The sequence below is a fragment of the Ambystoma mexicanum genome, chromosome 4p (assembly GCF_040938575.1).
Source record: "Ambystoma mexicanum isolate Mex_15411 chromosome 4p, UKY_AmexF1_1, whole genome shotgun sequence".
NCBI classification, from domain to species: Eukaryota; Metazoa; Chordata; class Amphibia; order Caudata; family Ambystomatidae; genus Ambystoma; species Ambystoma mexicanum.
In genome coordinates this window covers 382,358,442-382,382,463 of record NC_090927.1, presented here as the reverse complement: position 1 = coordinate 382,382,463, position 24,022 = coordinate 382,358,442, and the positions used below count along the sequence as shown (strand labels likewise).

Sequence of the window (24,022 nt, the reverse complement as noted above, 5' to 3'; positions counted from 1 at the left end):
CTTCGACTCCTTCTTCCTTTCTAACACCAAAGGGGGACGTTTATGCGTCCCAGTTTCTGTGATCATCTTCAGATGTGGGCTATTAGCCTTAATTGCCTGACTGCTGCCATTGCTACTAGGCTTAATTGCCTGACCTTGGCAACTGCCTGCCTCCTCAGCCCTCCCCCTCGTCTCAGTCCCTCTCAGATTCTGGGACTTGTATTTTCTTCCAGCAAAGTTAGATTTGAGCATATTTGAACTACTTTTATGGATAGGTTTAATTCCTTTAAAGTTCTTGAGAGGGGCTATTAAGATTAGCCTTTATAGAGGAAGCTAGTTTATTGAAGACATTTCCACATTCCTTTATAGGGTACCCTTGGGTTTGAGGAAGGGGTTTAGTTTGGGATGCCAAAAAGGATCTTTCTTTTGGTACAGTTTGCTCTGATGTTACAGCATTCAGGTCCACAACTCAAGCTCTAATGTGAGGGTTAGGGACATTAAAGTAACAATACGCCATTACCTCTCTAGGTACTTTAGGAAGATTCTTCCTTCCAGAGGAAAAATACTGCGTCTCATCCCCCGGAATCTACTCACGACTCTGGGCCCTGTCTCCTCCCAGGTGATCCTTCCACAATACACTACCCCCATGGTTAGGGTCAGGAAGTGTCTGCCTTCCCCTGGCCACCTGGGTGGAGACTTTAGGCAGGGTTTCAGTGAGAGATCAGCAAGATTCTTCACAGAAGACACTTCCAGAGAATACACTGCTTAATCTTCATAGGTTTATCATGTTTCTAAACTTGTGACAGGGAGCAGCTTTATGCTGTGGACACTTTTTAATTCATAATACTATTTCATTCCATATTTCATCTTAGCAACATGTCACATCGATGACATGTGCATTTATGGATTCCTACAGTCCTCACAAATGCTGGGATATGTGGCATACATTTGTGGAATTAGTTTCAATGGAATTATTACTAATAGCAATGTTTAAGTAGGTCGAATTTGGACTCATTTGGTTGAGGACCTCACGGTTTCAAATTGCATTTCTTTGTAAGACATATACTCTTAAAGTTATGCATGATGTAGTGTTTTTGATCAGAAAGGTCATAGTGTAATAGAGCACCTTTGTCTTCAACATGGGGAGGTACAAATGTGTCTGGGCTTGTCTGCAGTTAATGGTTGATCTAGATCAGATGACTGGTGCTTCTTTTGTTTGCAAAGCATTTCATGAAATCAAGCTGAAGAATTCTGTGGGAGGCCTAGTTTTAAAGTTCAAATCTGAAGTACAATAATGTTCCTATAGAGCTTGAGAATTTGGATTTATGGGCTTCTACCATGTGATCAATCCTGATTCCTGATTCTTATCTGCTCAGAACACCATGTCTGTGCCTTTGCTGGAATATATTTGAATATATTTGCTGAGAATATAATCTTGGGTGGGAACATCCCATTACCCAGAGGCCTTGCACAGGTGGCTTGCGTAAGTAAAACATTGACTGTCCATAATGGATCAAATACAGTCTCAAATCCTATGGACGAACAAAACTCAAAAGTAAAATCAAAATAGACAGTACAAAAACAAAAGGAATTTCCCCAGGGTATTCTTCTAATCACTTGGATTCTACTGTATGGTACATAAGTATCAAAGAATTGTACTGGCAATAATTGGCCACCTCTCTACCAATTTTCCACTCCTCTCCTTGGAGGGGAGTGAGTATTGACCAACCCTTATTTCTCCTCCCATCGTGTTTAATGAACATACATCAGTTGGTACCCTTTAGTAGGAGATTTCCATGGCCAGAATTATACTTTGCCGTAAAGACCCCCCATCTTCCATAAACATAGTTAAGTCATCATGCACCACATAAGTTGGCTTTTCATTACGTAAACATCCTATACCTTTTGCAGCCAATCTGATTCATCAGGAATGGATGTTTGTTTCCACTTTCATGCAACAGCTATTCTCCCTGCACGCAGGAGAGCCTCGCACATCCTGGGGATCCTATAGGTGTCAGTCTTTAGGCGGGATACCCAGGTGGACCATAAGGGGATCTACATGGAGGGGGGCACCACTGTAATATCCTTGATCCCACTCAATAGTTCCAACCATAATATCTGAATCTGGTGGCACGTCCATCACATGTGAATAGATGTCCCAATTTCTCCCCACCTCCTGGTACACATAGGCGAAGAAGCTGGAAACATCTTGGATGTTTTAAAGGGGGTCCCGATGCCAGCTGTGCAGGACTTTAAAGTTCTGTTCAATGGCGTAAGTGGAGAGATTACCTTGAATTATAACTCTATATATCTTTTCCAACAGACCATCCGCTATGGTATCATCCAACGCTTGGTCCCAGTATATTTTAAAAAAGAATTCTCTCAACTGTGGTCGAAATCAGGGCTCTATCCCTTTTCTCGTCTGTGCCATGCCATGGACCTGCTGAAATCGTGTGAGATAGCGGACCAAATTCTCATTTTACACAGGGTTCAAAACCATACCCTTAACTATAAGGTATTCAATTATCTCTATATTTTCCTTTCCCAACATCTCCTGTACCTCCTCAGAACCTTAAAATGTTTCAATGCAGACGAGTTGTCTGTCTCCCTCTCCCTCCACCTCTCCCCTCAACAGCCCATTTCAGGGGGATGGGGCCATGATGACACATCCCTATTTGCTCTGTTGCTTTTCTAAAGACCCCAGAGCACCTCCAGGGTAAAGTTATCCTGGACCTCCCTGGGGATGGATCTGCCAGGTGCCCACAAGAAATCCCTGACCTTTTTTGGATATGTGATAGTCCTCCGGATAAGTGCAATATGTTCTCTGGTTATCCCACACGTGCTCCAACGTAACCCTCAATTGGGTTGCCTTGTAGTATAGAAAAAGGTCTGGGACTTCAAGGCCAACCCCTCCACCCCCCACCCTCCTCTTCAAAGGTCCCACAGGCCACTCGGGCTCTTTTGGAACACCAAATATAGCTGTAGCAAATATAGTCAAAGTGTTCAACAAATATGTTTGGTAGGATGGTATGGAGCATCATGAATAGGAAGAGCAACCGAGGGAGCACAATCATTTTAATTGGCATCATTATGCCTACCCAGCAAAGAATCATGTCTGACCATCTCGTCAAATCACGCATCAGAGTTGCCACAGTAGGGCCATAAGTTTATATAGGGTTTCCCAATATCTTTAATTCCGAGGTATGTTATGACTGTATCTGCTAGGGTCATTCCATACAAGTTCTGACCGACATCAAACATAGCCCTGTTATTCCCAATTGGGAGGATAAGAGATTTAGTGTAGCTAATCTTGAAACCTGATGGGGTTCCATAGGCATCCAAGATTGCCATTGTCTCTCGTAGGGATTCTCCCAAATCCACTATACTCAGGATGTCATACCCAAACAATGACCGCTTAAATTCCACAATGACAAGGGTAACGTAATGATACGTAGAGGGGCCCTCCAGTGTGTTATTTGTAGTGGTGATCTGTGTGTCTATTTTATTTGGAATTCTCTGACCTCTGGTGCAAGAGGGTATTGTCTCCTGGCCCTAGGAGCTTAAATTCCACCCCAACACATCTAATGCCCCTTATTCGAGGGTTCATTCCAATAGCTACCGCAAGGGGCTCAATCACCAGGGCAAAGAGCAGGGCGGCCAGTGGGCAACCCTTTTTTTGTCCCTCTATGCAGGGGGAAGTCACCTGACATAACTCCATTGACAACCACTCTAGCCTTGGGATATTTATAGAGAGATGCTTCTCCCCAAATTACATCAGGACGTCACTCCTAAATGCCCTTACAACACAGTCGAATGTTTTTTTAACACCCAGGGAGACTGTCAGCATCCGCTTTTCGTTTCTGGGTGAGGTATATTAGATTCAGGATTTTCCTGTTTTTATCAGGACCCTGTCTTTCCTTAATAAATCCAACCTGTTCCCCATGAACTAGTGATGGGAGTATCCCCTCCAGCCTGGTCCCAACAATTTTGGCCAGGATCTTTCCATCCGTGTTTAGGAGTGAGATGGGCCTGTATGCTGTGCACGCTGTCGGACCCTTCCCTTCTTTATGAATTACATAAATAGTCTCCCTCAACATGGATTTAGGCAGCGTTTTCCCCTCAGAACCTCATTGAATATGGCCAGAGTAGGAGCCGCCCTAGACCAGAAAATGTTAAAGATCCTAACTGTGAACCTCTCTCTCCTGGGGGATTTACCACTTTCCATACCTCTTTGTTGCTATCACCTCTTCCACCGTAATGGGTGAATCCAAGAGGGCTGCAGTATCTGAGGTAATTTTGGGGAAATCAAACCTCCCAATAAAAGTCCTAATCTGCACAAACTCTCTTCTCCAATTTGAAGTGGACAATAGGGTGTAGTATATTTTTAATGCTTCCGCAATGTCCTGGCTACCCCGTCTAATCGAGCCACCCTTCAGGTGTAGCACTGAACTCCCAAACATCAATCAATCCCAAAGTCAAGTTAATTTCTTTAAATCTATCGGACTGCCAAATTCGATCCCCCTCTTTTCGGGGCTCTTTTGTCCTCAGTCTATCATTATGAGGGTCGAGGGCCATGTTGAAATCCCCACCCACCAACAGAGCTCCCTTGATTTCTTCAGGCGTTGCCCCACCTCACCCCAGAAGGTGCCCTGACCCCCTATTAGTGCAGTAGATTGAAGCCAATGTGTGCTTTGCACCTTGACCTATCCCTTCATGAAATTAAATATTCCCCTTTTGGTCACACTCATTCTTCAAATCTACTTGAACAGATTATTCACCAACCCCAAAGAGAAGTACACTTTCCTTATCCCGCCACCCGTAAAAGTTGGTTTGGAGCCCCTGACCAAGTGCATTTCCTGGATGCAAAGCTATCAAGCTTCAATGTCGTATACTCCCTTTTCACAAGTGATGTCTTAGAGGGGGAATTCAATCCACTTACTCTCAACTTGTCTATTTTAAGGCAAACCTCAGGGTCTGTCACCTCCATGAACTAGACACTCCCTCAACCTCCACTCTTTGGTAAAGAATCCCCCTCACATTTGAGCCAACGCTCCCTGTCAGGGTTACCATTGTCCAGGGTGAACTATCTGGGACAAATATGAGGGTGATAGGACACTTGATAAACAAAAATATAAATGTCAAACATGAAATAGTTAATGTGCCCCGACCGTTTCCTCCTTTCTGTGGGCTTCCCCCACCCACCTCTCAAATCCTAATGTCTTTTGGCCCTGCATTTTCACCTCCACCATGCAGGTATGAACCACCAGGACCTCTCCTCCCCTGAACCCCTATAGTGTTATCAAGCACATGACTGTGACTAAACTGCACAAACCTTTAAACCTCTACATGTGTTGCAACAAAGAACTCCAGCAAAAACAACTATTACCACTTTTACGCTTACTCCCATGGAACCCCTGAGGCACACCCTCCAGCCCCCAAAGGCTGGTTCCATGAACTTCTAAATACCAGTGTAGCACACCATAGCCAAGATGGGATAATCGGTTGCCAACGAACATCTCTTCAGGCCCTGTTCATCTCTCCAATCAAATTAGTTTGTCATCATTGCAATACCTAAACCTTTCCATAGGCTGCATCAATGCCCAGTCCATCAGGTATATTTTCTTGGGGATGAAGTATTTTGTTATAAAAATGTTCTTGGACCCTGGGCTCTAAGCTGGCCATGCCCCCCGTCAATGTCCTGCAATGACATCCGCTGTTGGCTCCGAGCTTCATTTCGGTTCTCACTCTTTTGTCAGTTCCTCCATAACGGTCTGGATGTAGTCCTCGGGAACAAGATGGTACTTCATACACTCCCATTCAAAGTAGTGTGAATGGGTAACACCATCTGTATTTCATTGCACCCAAGACTTAACCTTTGTGTAAGGGTTGCACTGTGTTATGCCTTGACAAGGAATATGAGGAAAGGTGTTGATAAATTGAGATCTTGGAGTTTACATAGTCGAGAGGCCCCAGGCCTTTTGCCCTAGTGACAATCGGTTCCTTTTGGGAGTAGTAGTGGAACCTAACAAGGACTGATGAAGGGTCCCAACCACCACCTGCTCTGTGTGCCCTGTGTTAGGAAACCCCATAAGTATCGATTCCCTACTTACTACTCCAGTGCGCACTGCCTTCCTTGACAAGTGCGATCGCAGCACCGGCCGATTCCGCGTCCTTGTCCCCACTCCATTGACTAATTGCAATCCTGCAACGAACATGATAGTCTCGGACTGTTCAAATTCTCTTCCTACTTCTGGACTCGCGCACCTGATGCCACAGGGTCCTTTCCTCGAAAGCAACGGTGGTCACATGATTGAGTGTACAAGTCAGCAGGACTATTTAAAGCATTGCGAAACGCAGTACTCGCCTTCTCGCAACAGTTCCAGAACCCTATGGACCCCAGACCCCAGGCATTGGATTGTAAAGTATCTTTCACGATTACTTTTCAGTTTCTTAGGTATTTAGTTCTTTTGTTTCAAGACATTGCTATATGGATTTCTATGTTGGCAAACTGGCATTGGATTTATTGTTTTTCTTCAGACCTTTTCATTACAAATTTCCAGTTGTTGTTCTTTCTGTTAAGGATTTCAATCGGGCGACACACACCTTGGCCTCGGCCTAGTATGAAGCGCACAACTGAGATGCTTTTCTCCTTGTTTTATGCAGAGTCAATTTGAGATGGTAACCAACTCGTATCACACCCTCTTTTCAAATACCCCGGGTCATAATGGACCATGAACCAGGCTGGTTGGTAAAATGCAATATTTATTTATTTAAAAAATCAAAAATCTAACAATTTTTAATATGGGGCAGCAATCGCCAATGGTTTTTGGGCTGGGGGTTGATCTATATCATAGGTACAACATAGAGGTGAAAATAGGTCTCTAGCTGGTGAATTGAGAGATTTAAAAGGTAGAGTGAGGTTCGTTTTTAGGAAAATATAGCAGTGAAAAAGAGAAAATCGGTTTTAAAAGTGAAAGGCAAATTTTACTTAAACTAGATTTAATGGCTAAGAAAAGGGAAACGCCACCAGTGAATATAAAGGTTACGCTGCAGTTGTAACCCTTCACGCAGTGTACCACTTTTCTCTTAGGGAAAATTAATTTATTTAAACACAATATCGCTAATGACTTATGATCTATGCAAGACAGAAATGAAGATAAATGTGGCGGTAATGCTTGGAGATCAAGGGCAAGAACACAGAGAATTCTGACAGTTTTAACAAGTTACCAGAATAAGGATAGGATGGCTTAGATAGTGGGATAAGATTGTCCCGGGAGGATAGCTCAGCGGCAACGTGCTCGCCTTGGAAGCAAGATGACACAAAGCAACACAGGTTCGATTCCTGGGTCCACGCTTAGAAACCTCTGGGTATTTAAGCGCGTTATGAATACGCAACTAAGACAAACAACTACGCAACTAAGAAAAACCACTCCTGTAACAGTGCCTCGATGCCCCCGGGCTTTGTGAGCGCTTTAAAAATGGAAAATAAATTAAATTAAATAAGGACAAATGCAAGACAAGGTAGAATATGGATTTCTATGGGGTAGGGATTATACTTACAGTCCACTTTTAGTTTGGGATTTTTGGACCGTCAACAGGTTCTGGTTGCCACATGGCAGCACGCCTTGCCAAGGACAGCTGGGCTAGAAACAGCTGGGCAGGGTCGGGTCACCGGATGGTAATTCTGGTCACTGGATGGCACAGGTACCACTGGATGCAGTTAGTGGGCAGCAAGCCAGGCTGGTTCAGGATGCAAATGGTACCACAGCTTTTCCCATTTTAATGGGAGATTAGTGGGTTGATTCTGGATCAATGGCCTTGCTTGGAAATCGGATCAGCACTGCTTGGGTTTTGCAGTGGGCTCTGGGGTAGGGTCAGCAATGCTTTGGCCTTGTAGTTGGAATCTGGACTCCGCAGAATGAATGGAACAGGAACGCTGTTGCATGAAAATCAGGAAGAGTGTGTGTCCAGAGTCTTGTCAGGAACTCTTATTTATAATGCATCGTGACATAATCAAAGTATATGGCTGGGCAGGCTTAGCTAAGCACATCTCTAGCCCACGGGATTGGTCAGGGGTGCTATTCTCTGCCTCACTCTCAACTGGTTGGATTTCAAAGCAGGAGGGCAGATTTATGATGTGAGGTTACAATGTTCAAAAAACCTCCTACAGTTATTTTAGCCAAAATCAGATTTTGCCACAAACTGTACATTTATACAATGTAAATCTCTAAGCAAATTATATACACAGGTTCCATATTTTGTCTAGAGCATAGAACTCCAACTCTGCAATCCGTGAGTCATTATTTTGCCCTTCTAATACTTAGTTGATAATTTTGAGTATGAACGATTCAGCCTAAAATTCCATAACTTGATACACATGTGTGGATTACCATAAGGGATGTAAGTATACTAATTTGAATTGGCATCATGGATACTTTCCTTGTAATCCCTGATTCTTTGTTATTTCTATTCCCGAGGGGTCAGTGAATTCTACCATGTCTTAAATGAAAGCCCAAGAAATCACTTTTAAACTGTGAAGTTTTTACATTTTTACTAAGTCTTGCTGCAGAGATGAAAGTTTTTACATTTTTATTCATAAATAGTCTTTGGGAACAATTGGCAGTCCTTTGTCTGTCACTGGACCATTTTTTCTTTCTTCAGCTGCCACCAACTGTCATTTCTTCCAGAGCAAGTTGGGAGTTTCCCATCTGGATTGAAGATTTATTGCCCCTTCCCCACTTCACACTTCCTTATCCTGGAAATTCCATTGTCATTGTTGAGAGAGGCCCTCCTGTTGGTAGCATCCCCCGCAGGCAGAAACCTATTTTTCTTTTGGAACTTGCAAAATCCAGCCAATATAGTTTAACAGTTTTACTTTCTCATATTTGGTCCTGAATTAAACAAGCCAGTCGAATAAAATAAGCCATGTGTGTATTTTCCTCAGCAACAAACCCCATTCACATTGCTAGATACTGGCAGGCTTTCAATCAACAGTTTACTTTTTAACATGGGCCTTTTTCTCCTTGAGTTTGGAAAGCCCATTTTACATGTGTGGTGAAAAGCTGGCATTTATTTTTAAATTCGGCTTTGCATCTCCCTCTGGATTCCCACACTGTCTTGCAGCTATAGTTATTTTCTTGTATGCAGGAGTTTTGTTTGAAGCACAGATGCATAGAAATTGACATGGCTCAGATAGCTGGAGTTTCTTTGAACTACTGAGCTTTGATACATTGTAAAGAAAATGAACGTGTTTTCCTGTGCGGGAAAATTGAAGCTCTTTGTTGATTTTTCTCAAAGTACATTTGACAGGGCCTGTCATTCAGAAATCATGCCGGGTTTTGCTGAAGCACAATGACATATACTGGGCATGGCATGGCCTTATTAATCACAGTGGTATAAGGAAGAACAGATGGAAATAGCATCAGAGCATCATTTTTTAAAGGTGAAAGAAGATTCCTTTTTAATGGGGATTTTGGGCTATCAGCAAAGCAACGCTGCTTTTTCACTTTATTCCATTGGTATGTCAGAACACACTGGCACGCTCCCTCAGTGTGTCCCCTTGTTCCATCCTGCCCAATGCATGCTGGGTAAGACCGTGCAGCCATCTTTTTGTTGCTGCAAAACACAGTTTTAAGGCCATGGTGCTCACAGGAGCCAGCGCAACCATTTTGCTATTTCTGCTGAAAGGCAGCTTGGTTTTGGCGAAATTCTGTTCAGTGGGTCAATGTAGCCCACATTTCCTCCTTTCTTTTGCATTACCTCCTCCACTACTACCTTTACTGTTATCCTTGTATTTATCCCTTTGCATTGCCCTCCTCTGCAGCTCCTGTCTCCCAGACTCCCTACCAAGATACCAATAGGAGGTGTGTTACGTAGCACTTCCATCAGTGGGAAGCCACTCCATTGTGTAGTAGAACACCTACCAATGGATTGTGTTCCTACTGGTGGACAGTATACTTCTTCATGCTCCAGAGAGATCCTCGGCTCATCGTGTTCCTTGATAGCCCTGTCCATGGTGGCTGCAGATTTTCAACCTATTTTTCCAGTAATCTAAGAAATCTAAGATTGTTGCGCCCTTCCCTGTTCTCAATGTCATCCAGCTTGAGATGCAACTCCTTGCTTTGCCTCTCCATCTCCGAAATTCTTTTACTATGTAGGTTTCGAGCATCTCCATCGAAGATTGATTAGTTTCCAGGCCTTGCAGTCTAACCAACATCCTGTCCACTTTTTCATTAATCCCCACCACTTTGGTCCCAATATTGGCTCTCATTCCTCTAATCTCTGTAAGGGTAGCCCAACTTACAGGGGTACCCCTTAATTATAAGGGTGCCCCTAATCACGCTCATACCAGAGTAAATGCACCCCTTTAGGGAAGTAAGGCCAAGAGTTTATCTTGCAAGGATAACACATTTATGCTTTACAGAAATGAGGATGGGGCAAAAAACTCTGCTCCCTGAATGGCCTTCTATCCCTCTTCCGTTCCTTGCTCCTCCAAACTGGTGCCAGGCAGGAGCTTTTATACTCATGACTTGCTGTAGTGGCATCACTGGATATGGGCATGGCTTTATGAAGCAAACTCGTTCTGCTTCCATTCAAGGCATGCTCCAGTCTCCCTTTCTTCGTTATCGGCGATTTCTGTTTAGGACATGCTACTTTACATATTGCTACCTTACATAGACACACACTGCAGCCCTGCAGACTTTTACAAACCTTGAGGCCTAGCCCCAGGACAAACTAAAGATTTCTCTAACTAATTTTCATTCATACTCCTCATCCTACTCATATTTTTATCTCGTCCTGTAATTTCTTTTAAACCTGGTTTTTATAATTCTGTATGTTGTGCATGGAGAATGTTAAAATCCCCTTTTAGCATGCGTGGGTTTTTGACAGGCAGTAGACAGCTGCTGAGTTACTTTGTGCTGCTCTGCCAGCCTTAGTGACGCAACACTGCATGATCCATTTTTAGCACCTGCTGCATTCTTTCCGGCAGAGAGCCTGCTTGCATCTACCGTGCTTTAAGATTTTAGAACTGCATAGAATTTTACATTTACAAATGTATTCAGCTAATAGTTATTTGCACCTTATATTTAAATAACTGCCTTCTTTTAGTGCCTGCCCATGTCTGTGTATCTGATTTATATTTGCATGAAAAGAACTTCCCAGTGCCCCTCCTCCCCCCTGGTCTCTTGTAGTGCCTAGAAGAAGTAAAAAGAAGCCTTGCCTAATTCAAAAGTGCTTGGGCGTCCAGGAAGGCTCTAGCTCCTTCCTAATGTTTCTCCTAGGATGGCCTTGATTTCGCTCCTGGTAGAGCCTGCGTCTTCCACTGGGGAATCGTTTGTAGGTGCATCGGACATCGCCTTAAGCCATTCCATCTAGTCAGTGCACAGATTCCTAAATTGCTGGAATCTTTCCATCCAGTTAATTTGGTGATCTAGTTCGGGATCTAATAAGCACCCGGCTTCCACTCCTTTTTCCCTGGGAGCCCCAGGACCGTACAACTGGGAAGCGTATCAAAATTCCCAAAAAGCAGCCTTGCTGACCTGTCTAGGATCCACTAGCGGATTAGAACTGGGAGTGCACTAAAATCTATGCTCTTGCCAAACTTCCAACACCTCTTCTGCCTGGGCATGTTCTATTTGCCTCTGCCCGTTGGCCCCCTGGTCCCATGTCTCACCCAGTGGGTCAGCAAATGTCCCTACCTGATGCCTGCCTCTGTCTCTCCTGCAGTGTCCCCAGCGACTTCCTTCCCTGGGAGGACTGGTTCTCCTCCGTTCGCTTGCCTTGGGGAAGGGGCACTACTGCAGGCTGGTCCTGGCCCGGGGGGGGGGACTGTTACAACTCACTTTTCAATTGGATATATGCTCCACACAGTGTTCCACAGTGCGTCTTCCAACACTACTCCGAATGCTCCTGCCTCCTCAGCTGCAATCTGCACCGTCCGAGGGGCCCGAGTGCCTCTTTATCGGCACCCTCCAAGCAGAGCCGGGAGCCCACTGACTTTGTGGCCGCCTCTTCACAGCACCAGCGCTTGTCAGGAGTGCCAGCCGGTGCTGCAGCCCCGCAGGAAAAGATCCCAGCGGACGATCCCTGCTACCCTTTCTGGCCACCTCGAGCTCCACTAGGATCGCCAAGTCACCTACAGTAGGCACTTCTCAGGTGATGCACCTAACTAGTGACCTGGGGGTGCGCTCACAGTCCAGGGCATTTCCAGGGTAGTCTAAGCTTCATACAAGGTCCCCTCTCTGCTTTTCATGTCTCGTGGGTGCACACAGCTGCCATTCTCCTGGACCCGCAGGGAAGAAGAAACGGAGCACACGGCTGAAGGGCAGCTATCTTGCCCATGCACAGTGGCGGCTTCTCCGGCTGAACAACTTTTTAAGCCTTCCCCCTATCAATAATATGGACAGGGTTCACAAAAATGTACTTCTTGTCGTGTCCACAACTCTGAAAGTCATATGATTTCCTATATATGATGGGGTTGTTTACTTCTGTTGTATTGATGGGGCACGTCTCAAAGTAATCACAGTGAATTACAGGTCAGTAATTGTGGTGGTACATGTAACAAATACCGCAGCCATTACCTGTAGAACATGCACTTTTAGTAGAAATAGAAAACCCCCTTTTTAAAACACTAATACTTTTGATCTCTTTTTAGATCGAAAATTGGGAAGCATTGCACTTGGGGAAGAATAGCATCCTTATTTAAACCAGCTCCATTGTCCCGAGACGGCCTATATTTACCAGACCAACAGAATTTGAGAGCATACTGTATGAGTCTAGACGGCCGAAACATATGTCGACAATACAAAAGGAAACTGTCATCAAATGTTCCTTTCTCTCCATCTACACTTACACCTTTGGGGAGTCTGATACAAGTTGTAATATCATTCACACCCCAAAATAACGTTGTGCAGTAATGTAGAGAGGCTGTATGGAAGAAACAGCTATCTCTTTAGACAACGGATGTATTCAAGTACAAGGGAGTCACTATAGATACTGATGTTAGACCTTGATTCCTATAGCGCCAGATAATAGTAGTCCCAAATAGAAGTTCTGCCTTTTTAAACATATCGTAGTATTTTTTTGTATTTTGACTAACGTTACATTATGTTTTATGTTTGATTTGAGAATGAAGGTGACAACTGTACAGTTTTGACTGTCTTTAAAAATGTATACCATGTAAGATCCCCCGCCCCCCCCCCCCCGAGAACAAAAAATAGGGTGTACCCAATTTCAAGCATTGATGGGGCATACGCCATTATTCATGAATGATTCACATTGATTTCTCTCCTTTAAATTGCAATGTGATTCTTATTTGGGATATGTTGAATAAAAACATTGTCATTTTTCCATTACTTCATATTTAAATGTTAATGTTAAAGGACATTTGTACTGCGCACCGAAGTGGTCCCCTGGCGCTCTGGCGGCTCTGAAAAAGGGGAGCAGAGGGGTGGGTTAGTGAAAAACATTTCTAAAGGACAAGAGGGCTAATTTTACAATTGGTTACATTTACTGTATCCATGAATAATGCACATTAACTTTTATTTTGTACTTTAACAACATTTGTCAAAACGGGAGTGTTTAAGTTCTAATATGCACGTCCTTTTCTTAATTTGTAGCAGGAAGCAGAAAGTTTTTATTTAGGAAAGGATTTTTCTCACATTTGTGCCTTACATTCCGGGAATATTCATGGTGTGTGGCAAAATCCAGGTTCTGTGTCGGGGCTATCCTTCAGGGGAGCAGGTAACTAACTACCTGCATCCCCCAGTGCACCCTTTTCGTGGTAATTAAAGAACACCACCATAAGTGAATGAAGCAAGGCATTATTCTGGCACCCCTCACTTTAGATTCACTTTTTTATGTATGGGATGACTAGAACAATTCTGTCAATTTACTGGGCCAAGGCAACACAAGTGTTGTAAAAGTGGCAGCTCTGCCCTTATTAGCCAAACGCAATGCAAGTGTGTGTTTATATTGGTGGTCCTGGCATATATATTGGCAGAGCCAGCATGACGTTGTCCTCTTAGTGTGGCAGTCCTAGTACTGGGCAAAACCAACACGTGTGTTCATGCAATGGCATGTGACTAAGTCAACGGGACTGAGGGACACCCACCTTCTTTGTTATGTAGGCCCTAGACATATACATGACGAATCACCAGGTTCCCCACTCTAGAAAATATCTCATGTGTGTTCCCCACCCTAATGTTGCCAAACCCCCTTGGCAGCATACGATCAGACAACAATGTCATCTCCCTAGCTGAATGACAAGCAAGTGCCGTGTAGAAACATTTCAAAACCAGCCATGTTACAGGGCAAGGAATGGTCCAGTAAGTCAGACCCGCCATCAGGGGCGTGCATGGATTGTGTAAGAACTGACCCTGGTTTGTTCAAAGACTGCAGCTAGCAAGTGCAGCTCAACCTCTGTTCTGGCACTTTTGTGTGTGCTTGCACAGTTCGCAAGCTGCCAACATTGGCATAGAAAAGAACAGATCAGTGGAAGAGAAATCTTAGGTGGCCATCCTGTAGTTCAAAAGAATTCACCAATCGTTCCCCACACTTTATACACAGCTGAGCACGCTTGTACCCTTGACCTACTGCAGGGCCCTTTGAGTACTCATACAGTGTGTGAGTTAGGAATATGGGATGCAGAGAATCAGTGTGGCAAGGAGGCAGGAGAGCAAGGTGGAGACTAAGGGTTGGGAGAAGGCAATGGAGGAAGGAGAACTAGGAGTTTGGAGAATTTGGAGAGACAGAAGAAGATAGCGGAGGTGGTGGAGAAAAGAGCGAACGAAGGAGAGAGAAAGACCTATGATGGAAGAAACTTGTGCAGAGCTGGAACCATTAAAAGCCGAGGAGAAAGCGGAGGAAATGTATGGAGGGAGAAATCGAGGTGGAGAAAGGAGGGTGGGAACAAGAGGAGGTGTCAGAATGATGAGAGAATAAGAAGGTTAAGGAGGCCAAGAAAGAGAACTGTGGATGGGAGCAAGAGGGCACCAGAATAAGAGTAGAGGCAAGAGGGCACCAGAATAAGAGTAGAGCAAAGAAATCTAAAAAAGATCAGTATGGACGTAAAGGAAGTGGTGAAGAATGGAGGTGAAGAAACAGACTGTGTGATGGAACTGTAAGGAGGCCAGCAAAGGGGAAGGAAGCAGGCATGTAGGCAGGAGATAGAAAGGAAGCAACAAGAGGAGGATATTGGTGAAGTGAAGTGTTAGGTGGGTTGTTCCACAACCCTTTGGTGAGCGGTGTGAGGAAACCTATCCTGAATGGTAGAATAGGATATCTACCAAGGTAGATCTAAATTCTCTCAATTTGTAACCTAGCAGCGCAGTCAGGCTTCACTTTTCCGAGAGGGGTGGCTTGGTACTAAATTCAGTCCTATACTCCATACATAACATGCTGTAAAATATATATGCATTTATTTAGTATTGCATTGAGATAAAGACACTCCAAAATATGTAGGTTAAAATATACCAACAAAGCAAATATACAGTAAAGCGATACATCATTGGCACCACTGAACTCCATTAAACACAATGTAGAAGATTAACCTAACCAGTAAGTACTAAGCCTACCCAGAACGTTCCTGGCTGTCTTGAGGTGCGCTGCCCAGAGAATCAACCAGTTGGGTGCTGACAAATCACCACCTAATTTAACTGCACCCTCCCTTTGAGGAAGAACATAAGCCATCCTGTCGACACCTTCCGTGATGAAGCCTATCAAAAGGTACTGCCACCACCCAGACTGGCTTTGTGCTGTGATGAGAACTAAATCTTGATGTGCGTTTTAACAGATGTTTCACTAAACAATTTCGGCTTTCCTGAGATAATACTTATCGCCTGCCAAGAAAGACAAGCTGAATAATTATAATTCATTATAATTGTTCTTTTATAACTCGCTTAACTCGCGAGTTGTTTTTAAGCACGGGATCGGGATTCGAGTTAGCCTTACATTGGAATTGAGCACATTTTTTAGCTAGTGTGTCCTTATTGTGCGCTTCGTGGGTTGGGCTAAACCCCTTCTAGGAAATAGTGGATATACAGCCTCTAGTGACAGTATATTTTATTTGTGTTCGGGGAAGTGGTGACCCAACCTTGGGTAACTAAGATGTATTATTGCGGCAACGTGTGTCCTCTCTGGCATGATCAACGTTCCACTATGGCTAAAAAGTACATAAATGCCAGCAGCAACTGTTTTGCTATTTATATGAATTGATACTTTTCTGAATAATTTGCAACCTTGTTTTTGCTTTTTTTCCCCCGTCGGGCAGAAATAATTCTGATTGGGTTATCTTGATAGACTATTATTAATTAATTCTTTCTTGTGATTTTTGGCTGAAACTAGTCAACCTTACACAAAAAGTTATCTGATGGACTATTGCATCGAAAACTAATCTTGAAACCTTGTATGCAACAAGAACAGTGCCCTCCGACCTTGCAGAGTTCCTAACAATGGCTGTATGAATTCTTTTAAACCGTTGCTTTATCAGACATAATTTCAAGCACTATTCTGGTGTTTGCGAGCACTAACTGACCTCTTTTTTTGTGGTTTCCTTGCTCCTTGTTCTATAGTGCCTTACCTTGCTGGAGTGCTTGGGAATCCCCTGGGTGCAGGCAGCTGGAGAGGCGGAGGCCATGTGTGCCTACCTGGACGCCAATGGCCTTGTGGATGGATGTATCACCAATGATGGAGACGTCTTCCTCTACGGTGCCTGCACGGTGTACAGGAATTTCACGATGAACGTCAAGGTGGGATGTGTTTCCTGTCCGAGGTTTTGCGTAAATGATCCGCGTCTGGATTCATAGCGCTCACACTGCAAAGTGAATGGTTTTCTATTTTAACTGAAGGAGAACTAAGGGCTAGGTGAGCCTTATGTTGTGTAGTGCAAACTTTGAGACTTGTGCACAATCTATACTACTCTTGAAGTGCAATCCACAGGTGCCTCTGAAGTGTACTTCCTCTTCAGTACACACACAATGCATACCGTTTAAAGCTAGTCCTTGATCTACTTGTGGCAGATGCAGGTAGAAAGAGCAGTCTAATGTACACTTGTATATTTGTGATGAATACAAAAGAAAATGGAGGCTTCTACAGAGCTGTTTTGTTGCTTAATGAATACACACTTTTATAGACTGTACACATTTCTTTGCTTACTTATTACTTTTGGAGGTAGTAGTGAAACCGAATAATACATTTGGAAACTGTTCAACCCATCCCATAACCGTTTATATGCTTTTTAAAACACAAAACCGACCATAATCTCTTAATTTTTTGGGGGGCAAATTATTTTCATCAATCAAGTGAAGGCATTCTCACAAGTTCTTTCCTCAGCTAAGCATTTGCCAACACCACCCTCCAAACAACTTCTACTTTTCAAGCAAAAACGCCTTCTAAAAAGCCAATAACAACTCCACGCCAAGTGCCCTTGAAGATAAACCAGCAACATTTGGCGATACAGTGAATATAGTATAGAACAGAGCGAAGTAGAAGGGAAACACCTTATCCTTTTATGGTGGGTCAGGTAAGTCAAAGAACACGAAAAACTGCGAATCTTTTCCCGGTCGGTGTGCTGAGTGACCACGTGGTGGCAGCATTTCTTCCCACCTTGTGGATAGAACTTAGAGATTTGGCTAACTCGGTGATCGACGGCAGCCGAGAGCATTATGTAATATGCATATGAAGCATTTATACCGCGCTGTTAAAATAAACTTTCTAAAGCCTCTCAAATAATTCGCTCTGAGCAAACAACAAAAGTGTGCCCCCCTCATGCATTTGGGGCACATTCCCATGACGAAAACTTTGACTCTGCAGCACAAGCTGTGTGCAACACACAATGCTCAAGATTAGCGTGCCCAGTGGAGTAACTTTGCTGAAAATGTTGGGGGGGACATGACAATTGAAGGAGAGGGGTGGGGTGAAGGGAGGGCGGATGGTGGCTCTGAGGGATCGTTTTGGCCAAATTGTAAAAAAAAAATTGGTTGAATGGTATATATGACCGAATTTGGTCACTACGTCACTACCCTTAGATTGAAGCCGAAGATACTGAACTTGAAGAGCAGTGGTTGCAGGGGTGGCCCCTCAGCCTATGTTCGGTATTTTTGGCTTCGGCGGTTGCAGGGGTGTCACGCGCTTCCTCAGCATTGGTGGCAGCGTCAGATCCAACCCGCGTTAAAGGGATGGATATGACGCTGCAGGTTACAGGAGAGGCAGCGGATGGAGAAAAGGTAAGTGGGGGGTTTATGGGTGTACTGGCGGTTTGAGGGGACATGGGTTTGGTTTTTTGTTTCGAGGTAAAAACGTATTCGCAGCAAAAATGAGTACGGTTAATTCTGCCGTCATTTTGTATGTTGGTCAAACAACCTAAATCCCTGAGGGATAACACTAAACTACTACACCACAAGAGTCCATTGCTGGCACTCTGTTATAACTTTCATAAGACTGGTGGCGTATCTTTAAAATTCAATTGGTCCCCCAGACATCTTCAGCCGGCCTGCCATGCACCCAGTGACACAACATAACATTCACAAACTTAATTCCACTAGAACATAAAAACAATGCATTATTTATCATTCAATTCAGACACAAAAGTCAACACTCATAAGCTTGCACACACTCTCACTCACACAGAAATGCAACCAGCACCTCCACTGACATACACTATGTGCACACAACATTTATATGTACATTTGCAATAACACATGGAAGCAGTGGTGCCATGTCCATTGAGCAGACCAGACTTTATCACCCCCTGATACCTGAAATTTTGGGCTATGTTGACTTGACCTAGCTGAACTATGAAGCCATGGCCGAAAGGACCAGATTCACTGTAATGTCAGCAATTTGCCTGATTTTTACTTTCATTCAAAGGCAGAAACCATTGCTTAATGCAGTGCAGTGTGTGACCAATTATAATTGGTATAGATTTTTGGGTCTTGAGTTCCGCATAGCACCATATATGTCTACGTGCTGATAGATTCTTTTCTACAAGATTCTGACTGATTAAAATTAAGGTATGTTTTCCTGTGCTCAAATGGCTCCAAGCAGTGGAGTACTGAGTAGGAGAGTTGCAAGGGGGGGGGGGGGATCAAGCTGCCCCACGTAGCTCTTTTAAGTGCCAGACAGGAACATTTGTCATTGGGACACCTCTCCCATTCGGCATCTCCAAGAGAGTGCCCAACGGCAAAAGTGTCCCGCTGGCAGGACAATGTGTGCTGAGCAATTCCTGCTCAGCATGCTCATTGTACTGGCAGCAGGACACCTTACCCGTTCCGAATGGTAGAGGTGTCCCGCTGCCAGGACAATGTTCCAAGGAACGCCGGGCAGCAGAGGGGCCTCATCATGCTCTGTATCAACAGAGTATTACAATGTGAGTCATTAGGAACTGACTGGAGGGAGGGGGGAACTATTAGCAGGGACTTTTGTCCCTTTAGAAATGTGAAAGGGAGGGAGTGCTCAGAAGTGAGACAGGTGCATAATGTTGCATGCTTTATGAAATAATGACTATGGCTTTAAAACCCACAGAGGATTTGTTAGGCTCACATTATTCTGCATGATGCCATTGTGACTTTGCATGCAGAATAGGGAGAATGAAACAAAAGCCATAATCCCATTGCGTAACATATTTCTATGACAATGTATATAGTGTATGTTTAGTTTACTATGAACTAGTTTATTATGTAATGTGGTTTGCTTACAATGCATTGCTATAAATAATTAAATGTTATATGTATTATATAAATAATAAGCACATGAAATGTAAAGCATAACCTTAATGCATATCTATATCAACTAAGCCTGGAAAGATGTTCACAGTCGCTTAAATTGTCCACATCCTAGTTTCACCATTTAACCGAGTGTGTGATCCTGAGCAAATTATTTAATCGCATTGTGCCTTATCTGCAGCTCTGTAAGTGATTCTGATACACTTCAAAGCTTATGTTAATTTATCATGCTATTATAATAAAAACGCCTAATGACTATGGAGTTGCGCTACATATAACAATAGTGCAATTTAGGTATTTTGCACCACAAGGTTATTTGTCACTTGGCTTATTTATGGCAACTTATTCTAACGTCACTTCCATGGTGCCTCCAAGCATCAAAGACTGGTGATGCACCTTGCAATGTCCTTTTCTGTGAAGTCACTTCTGTTGGTGCAATCCATATGCCAATCAGGAAGTTTGCAGTTATTTAGCCTCGAGGGCTTGGACAGAGCTCCCCAAAAAACATACACAAACACAATTAAATATTATTATTTTTTTAAAAGTACGTCTGCTCTGCTTTTAAATGCTGCCCGGTCCACGTCTCATGTTACACCGACCTAACGTCTTTGCACTCGGGCGCCTCCAGACAGAAACCAGGAAACTGAATGAGCTTTCCAGTTCCTGTCTTTGTGTCGCACAAACACAAAGCCGGAAAGCGATGCTCTGTGCCGCTGGCCCCTGGAAGTGCTGCTGCTAGCATGACTGCACAGGCTCCAGGCCCTGCAACACCCAGTTCAGAACCCTGGCTGGTGACTGAGTCAGGCCAGCCAGGGTGAGGGACTAAGCCACGCAGGGCATCCTGGCCCTGAATGTGATGCAGCGCGGCTGCTAGGCATCTCTGCATTATGTAATGAGACAACACAAGCCTTGCTAAGCACCCCAGCCAGGCTTGCGCTGTCCAATTACATAATTTATGATTGCGGCCCCACTGCCCTTCCTCCAAAAGATGGGGGCGACAAAAGGCATGCCACAGAAGTTGGGGGGACAAAACACCCTGCCCCCCCTAAAATTACGCCCATGAGCGTGCCCCTCTTGTCCCAGGCAACCCCCTCAGCTACAGGTCGAAAGGTCTGGGTACTGGCAAAAGCAATTGTGTAGTGTGGCGAGTCAGAAGAAGGACACAGACTTTATGAGGACATGGTGTACGATATTTTCTTACAGTAAAACTGTAAAGCCTAACTTCCCCTTACACTATGGGTGGTCCCTAACAATGTTACTAACAAAGGTTTGTCAGTCGTGAATGCCCACAGATATAAGTCCACTGTCCAAAACCCCCCTAGCTGGCCCTACCACTATGAAAACTAACTTAGGTCAGGAAAATGACTAACTTTTCCTGAGGGTACTTCTAGTAGCAGTCTCGGTTTCTCTTAAATATGCACTCCATAAATAGTCTCCCAGGACTTCTTGTATCCATCTCTTTAGTTCTTTAATTGGGCTATTGAGTGTTCTCTCTTCTTTAATACTCCCTTTTGGGAATCTCTTATAGACTCTGTTCTTGGCTGTTTATCTCAATGTATCCTGTGAAGGTATTATTGAAGGTATTATTGCTCTTGTGGGCTTTCCCTCCTGGATGATTACAGTTCAATTGATGTTGGTCTACTTGACCTTGTTTGTGGGTAAATTGCCTCGTTCCTATAAACTCTGGCTCATATCTTTCTTTCTCTTTACCTTTGTCTTGTACAACATATCTGGTTACTTCCTCCTTCTCCCAGGATACAATTATCCACTGGTCTTCTCTCATTCAGCTTTTCAATGCTTCTTTCATTTAATTATTCACAATATTTGCAGTTCATTTGTTTCCAGGTTAACTCTGTTTTATAGCCTCTCTTGAGACGAGTTGCTTGTGCGGTATGATGATTCCCTTGGGGCCTTCAGCACTTCCCGTTCTCCCCGTTATCTTTGTTCTTGAAGGCGAACGCCTTCGGGAGCCTTCCTCGGTGAGCTTTGCTCTCGTCATAGACCACCGATGCCCTCTTCTCTCTGGCGTGTCTCTCCTCGCACTCTCTTCTCCGCGGTGTCCCGGTGCTTCTCTGTGCAACCGGACACAATGTGACCCTCTATTGCTGGTGGTATCTGTGAGGGTTTGTGGACACGCGGTCCACCACAGAGTCTCCCTCGTGGTCTCGACACCACCTTCTCCTGGGCTCCTGGCCCGTCGGATTCTCATGCTTCGGTTTCTCCGTAGCTCTGGCGTCCTGTGCTGCAATGTCGAGCGAGCTTGAAACTCTCGGGCTTCCTGGTTTTTGCCTCCTCCAGGTGGTACGCTGCTTGGGACCTTCCCAGGTTTGCATATTAGTTCCCCTTTCTCCTCGCTGAGTGCCCGCCTTTCCACGTACTCGTTGCAGTGGATTGTATATACGGATTTAAAGGTACATGTTCTTTTTCCCTAACATAACATCTATTGGGAGTTTCTTCGTCCCATCTTGGTACTTCATAGTTTAAGGTATTTTCCAACATCCATTGTAGGCCACAGTATGTGAAGCTTCAGGGAGTTCCTCTCGGGAATGATATATGATATGATATATTATTTATATCACGCTCATACACAAGTGTTTGAGAGTGCGACCAAGCAAAAGTAGGGGAACAAGGAAGAACAAAAACAACAATCTTACTAGCCCCAGTGAGACTAAGAACGTGCAACTGCACGGAAGAGGGAAGAAGGGGGGAAAGTGCGTGGAAGGGGGAAAAGTGGAAAGTGCAGAAAAAAGGGGAGAACAGAATACATAGTAAATAGAGTCCTTGTCCTCAAAGGGGGAGTCTCTCTTGGTGAGGTCCCACTTGGCTCTACACCTAGTGAGGGCCTGGTATGCTCTTTCTGTTTACCTCTCTCACAGTATCTCCTATTCAATAATATCTCAGGGTTGTCTCCTTGATCTTCTGGATTACAAACTTTCCAGGAAGGTTTATCATTCCACATTAATGTCTTATCTTGAATGGGACGAGTATGAGCTTTTCAGTAATGATTCTCTTTTCCTTCTTTCAATCTTGATATTTCATTTTGACTGGGGCAAATACGAGTGTGCCAGTAATGATTCTCATCAGTCCCCCTCCCGGGTCCTGTTTTGCCAGTTAGCTCTTATGCCCAGGGGTGTCGTCACCGGGACTTTCTTCTACGCTTGTCAGGTTGGCAGGTTGGCCTATTGAAGTTCTTGCAGTTTCATACATGGTTGCTGTGGTTTTTGCGTTATCTGTTTGTTTTCTTCCATTCAACAAAGTAGTATTGTGTTGTTCACGGACTGGCTGGTCCACCTCTGCTTCCCTTCGGTCACTCCACTGCTTAGCTCTTGTTCTGGACTAGGATGCCTCGTATTCGGAAACTTCAGCTGGATTCCACCTACGCCTAGGATGCTGCACATTCAGCTTTCCTTCAGTATACTTCTGAAAGCAAATTTGTAACTCATGGGTTCTCGGACTCCTCTCCCAGTCTCCACCTACTTAATTTATTACGCTGTCCTATGACCTCCCCAGCGTAATGTCACAGTCCTTTCTCTGTTTGTTTCATGATCTGTATTCCTCCACAGGTCTTTTCCCTTAGAGGACACTGGTGACAATAACAGATTTTAGCATTGTCATCATACCCTTATTCACTGGATGTTTTGAGAGGTATGTTGGTTGTGTGTTTCCTAGGAACTTCATCAGAACAAATGTCCTTGTCCCCAAATGGGGAGTTTCTCCCGGTGAGGTCCCGTTTGCCTCTCCCGTTAGGGAGGGTATTGCGCAGCGGGCTCACCTCCCTAGCTTCACAGGGAAAGGCTTCTCCTTGGGGAGAAGTGACGGATTCCCGTGATTTGTCATAGCCGACTCCTTCAGAAAGTTAAGGACTGGGAAGAGGAGGACGTGGAGGCAATGGATGATTGCAATGATTATTTATTTTATTATATCTATTGACAAGGGACACAGTAGGGGCCTCTTTGTCTCTCCCCCAAGTTTACATGCAAAGTGTAAAGTCACATAGTTCTATTAGCTCAGTTGGTGAGCTGGTGCAACTGGATCTAGGCCACGTGATCTAAACTCGACTCTCCCGCTTAGGCATACCCCTTCCGTTCCCTTCTTAACTGTTAGTTCATAGGGATTCTCTTGCCTTGGTGTCCGAAGGGAAGAGCAAAACCTGTTTGGGCCTGGCAAGGGTCAAGTGCCATTTAGTCTGCTTGTGCCACACCAGGTAAGACTGTGTCTCCACATTTAACCCCCTTGCCAAAGAACTAGTGGATGCCCATACATCTCTAAAGTCTAGTTGTATCAAAGTCAAAGCATCTGCATCCAGGAACACACCCAAGCTC

General features: G+C 44.2%; 1 protein-coding gene across 1 annotated transcript in view; it reads left to right on the top strand.

The window, feature by feature from the left end:
• The window catches only part of GEN1 (GEN1 Holliday junction 5' flap endonuclease), a 742,451-nt gene that overhangs the window by 243,914 nt on the left and 474,515 nt on the right, over positions 1-24,022 (top strand). Inside the window, exon 4 of the mRNA XM_069605926.1 lies at positions 16,551-16,727. Coding sequence (XP_069462027.1) covers positions 16,551-16,727 — 177 coding nt within the window. The remainder of the gene's footprint in view (positions 1-16,550; positions 16,728-24,022) is intronic.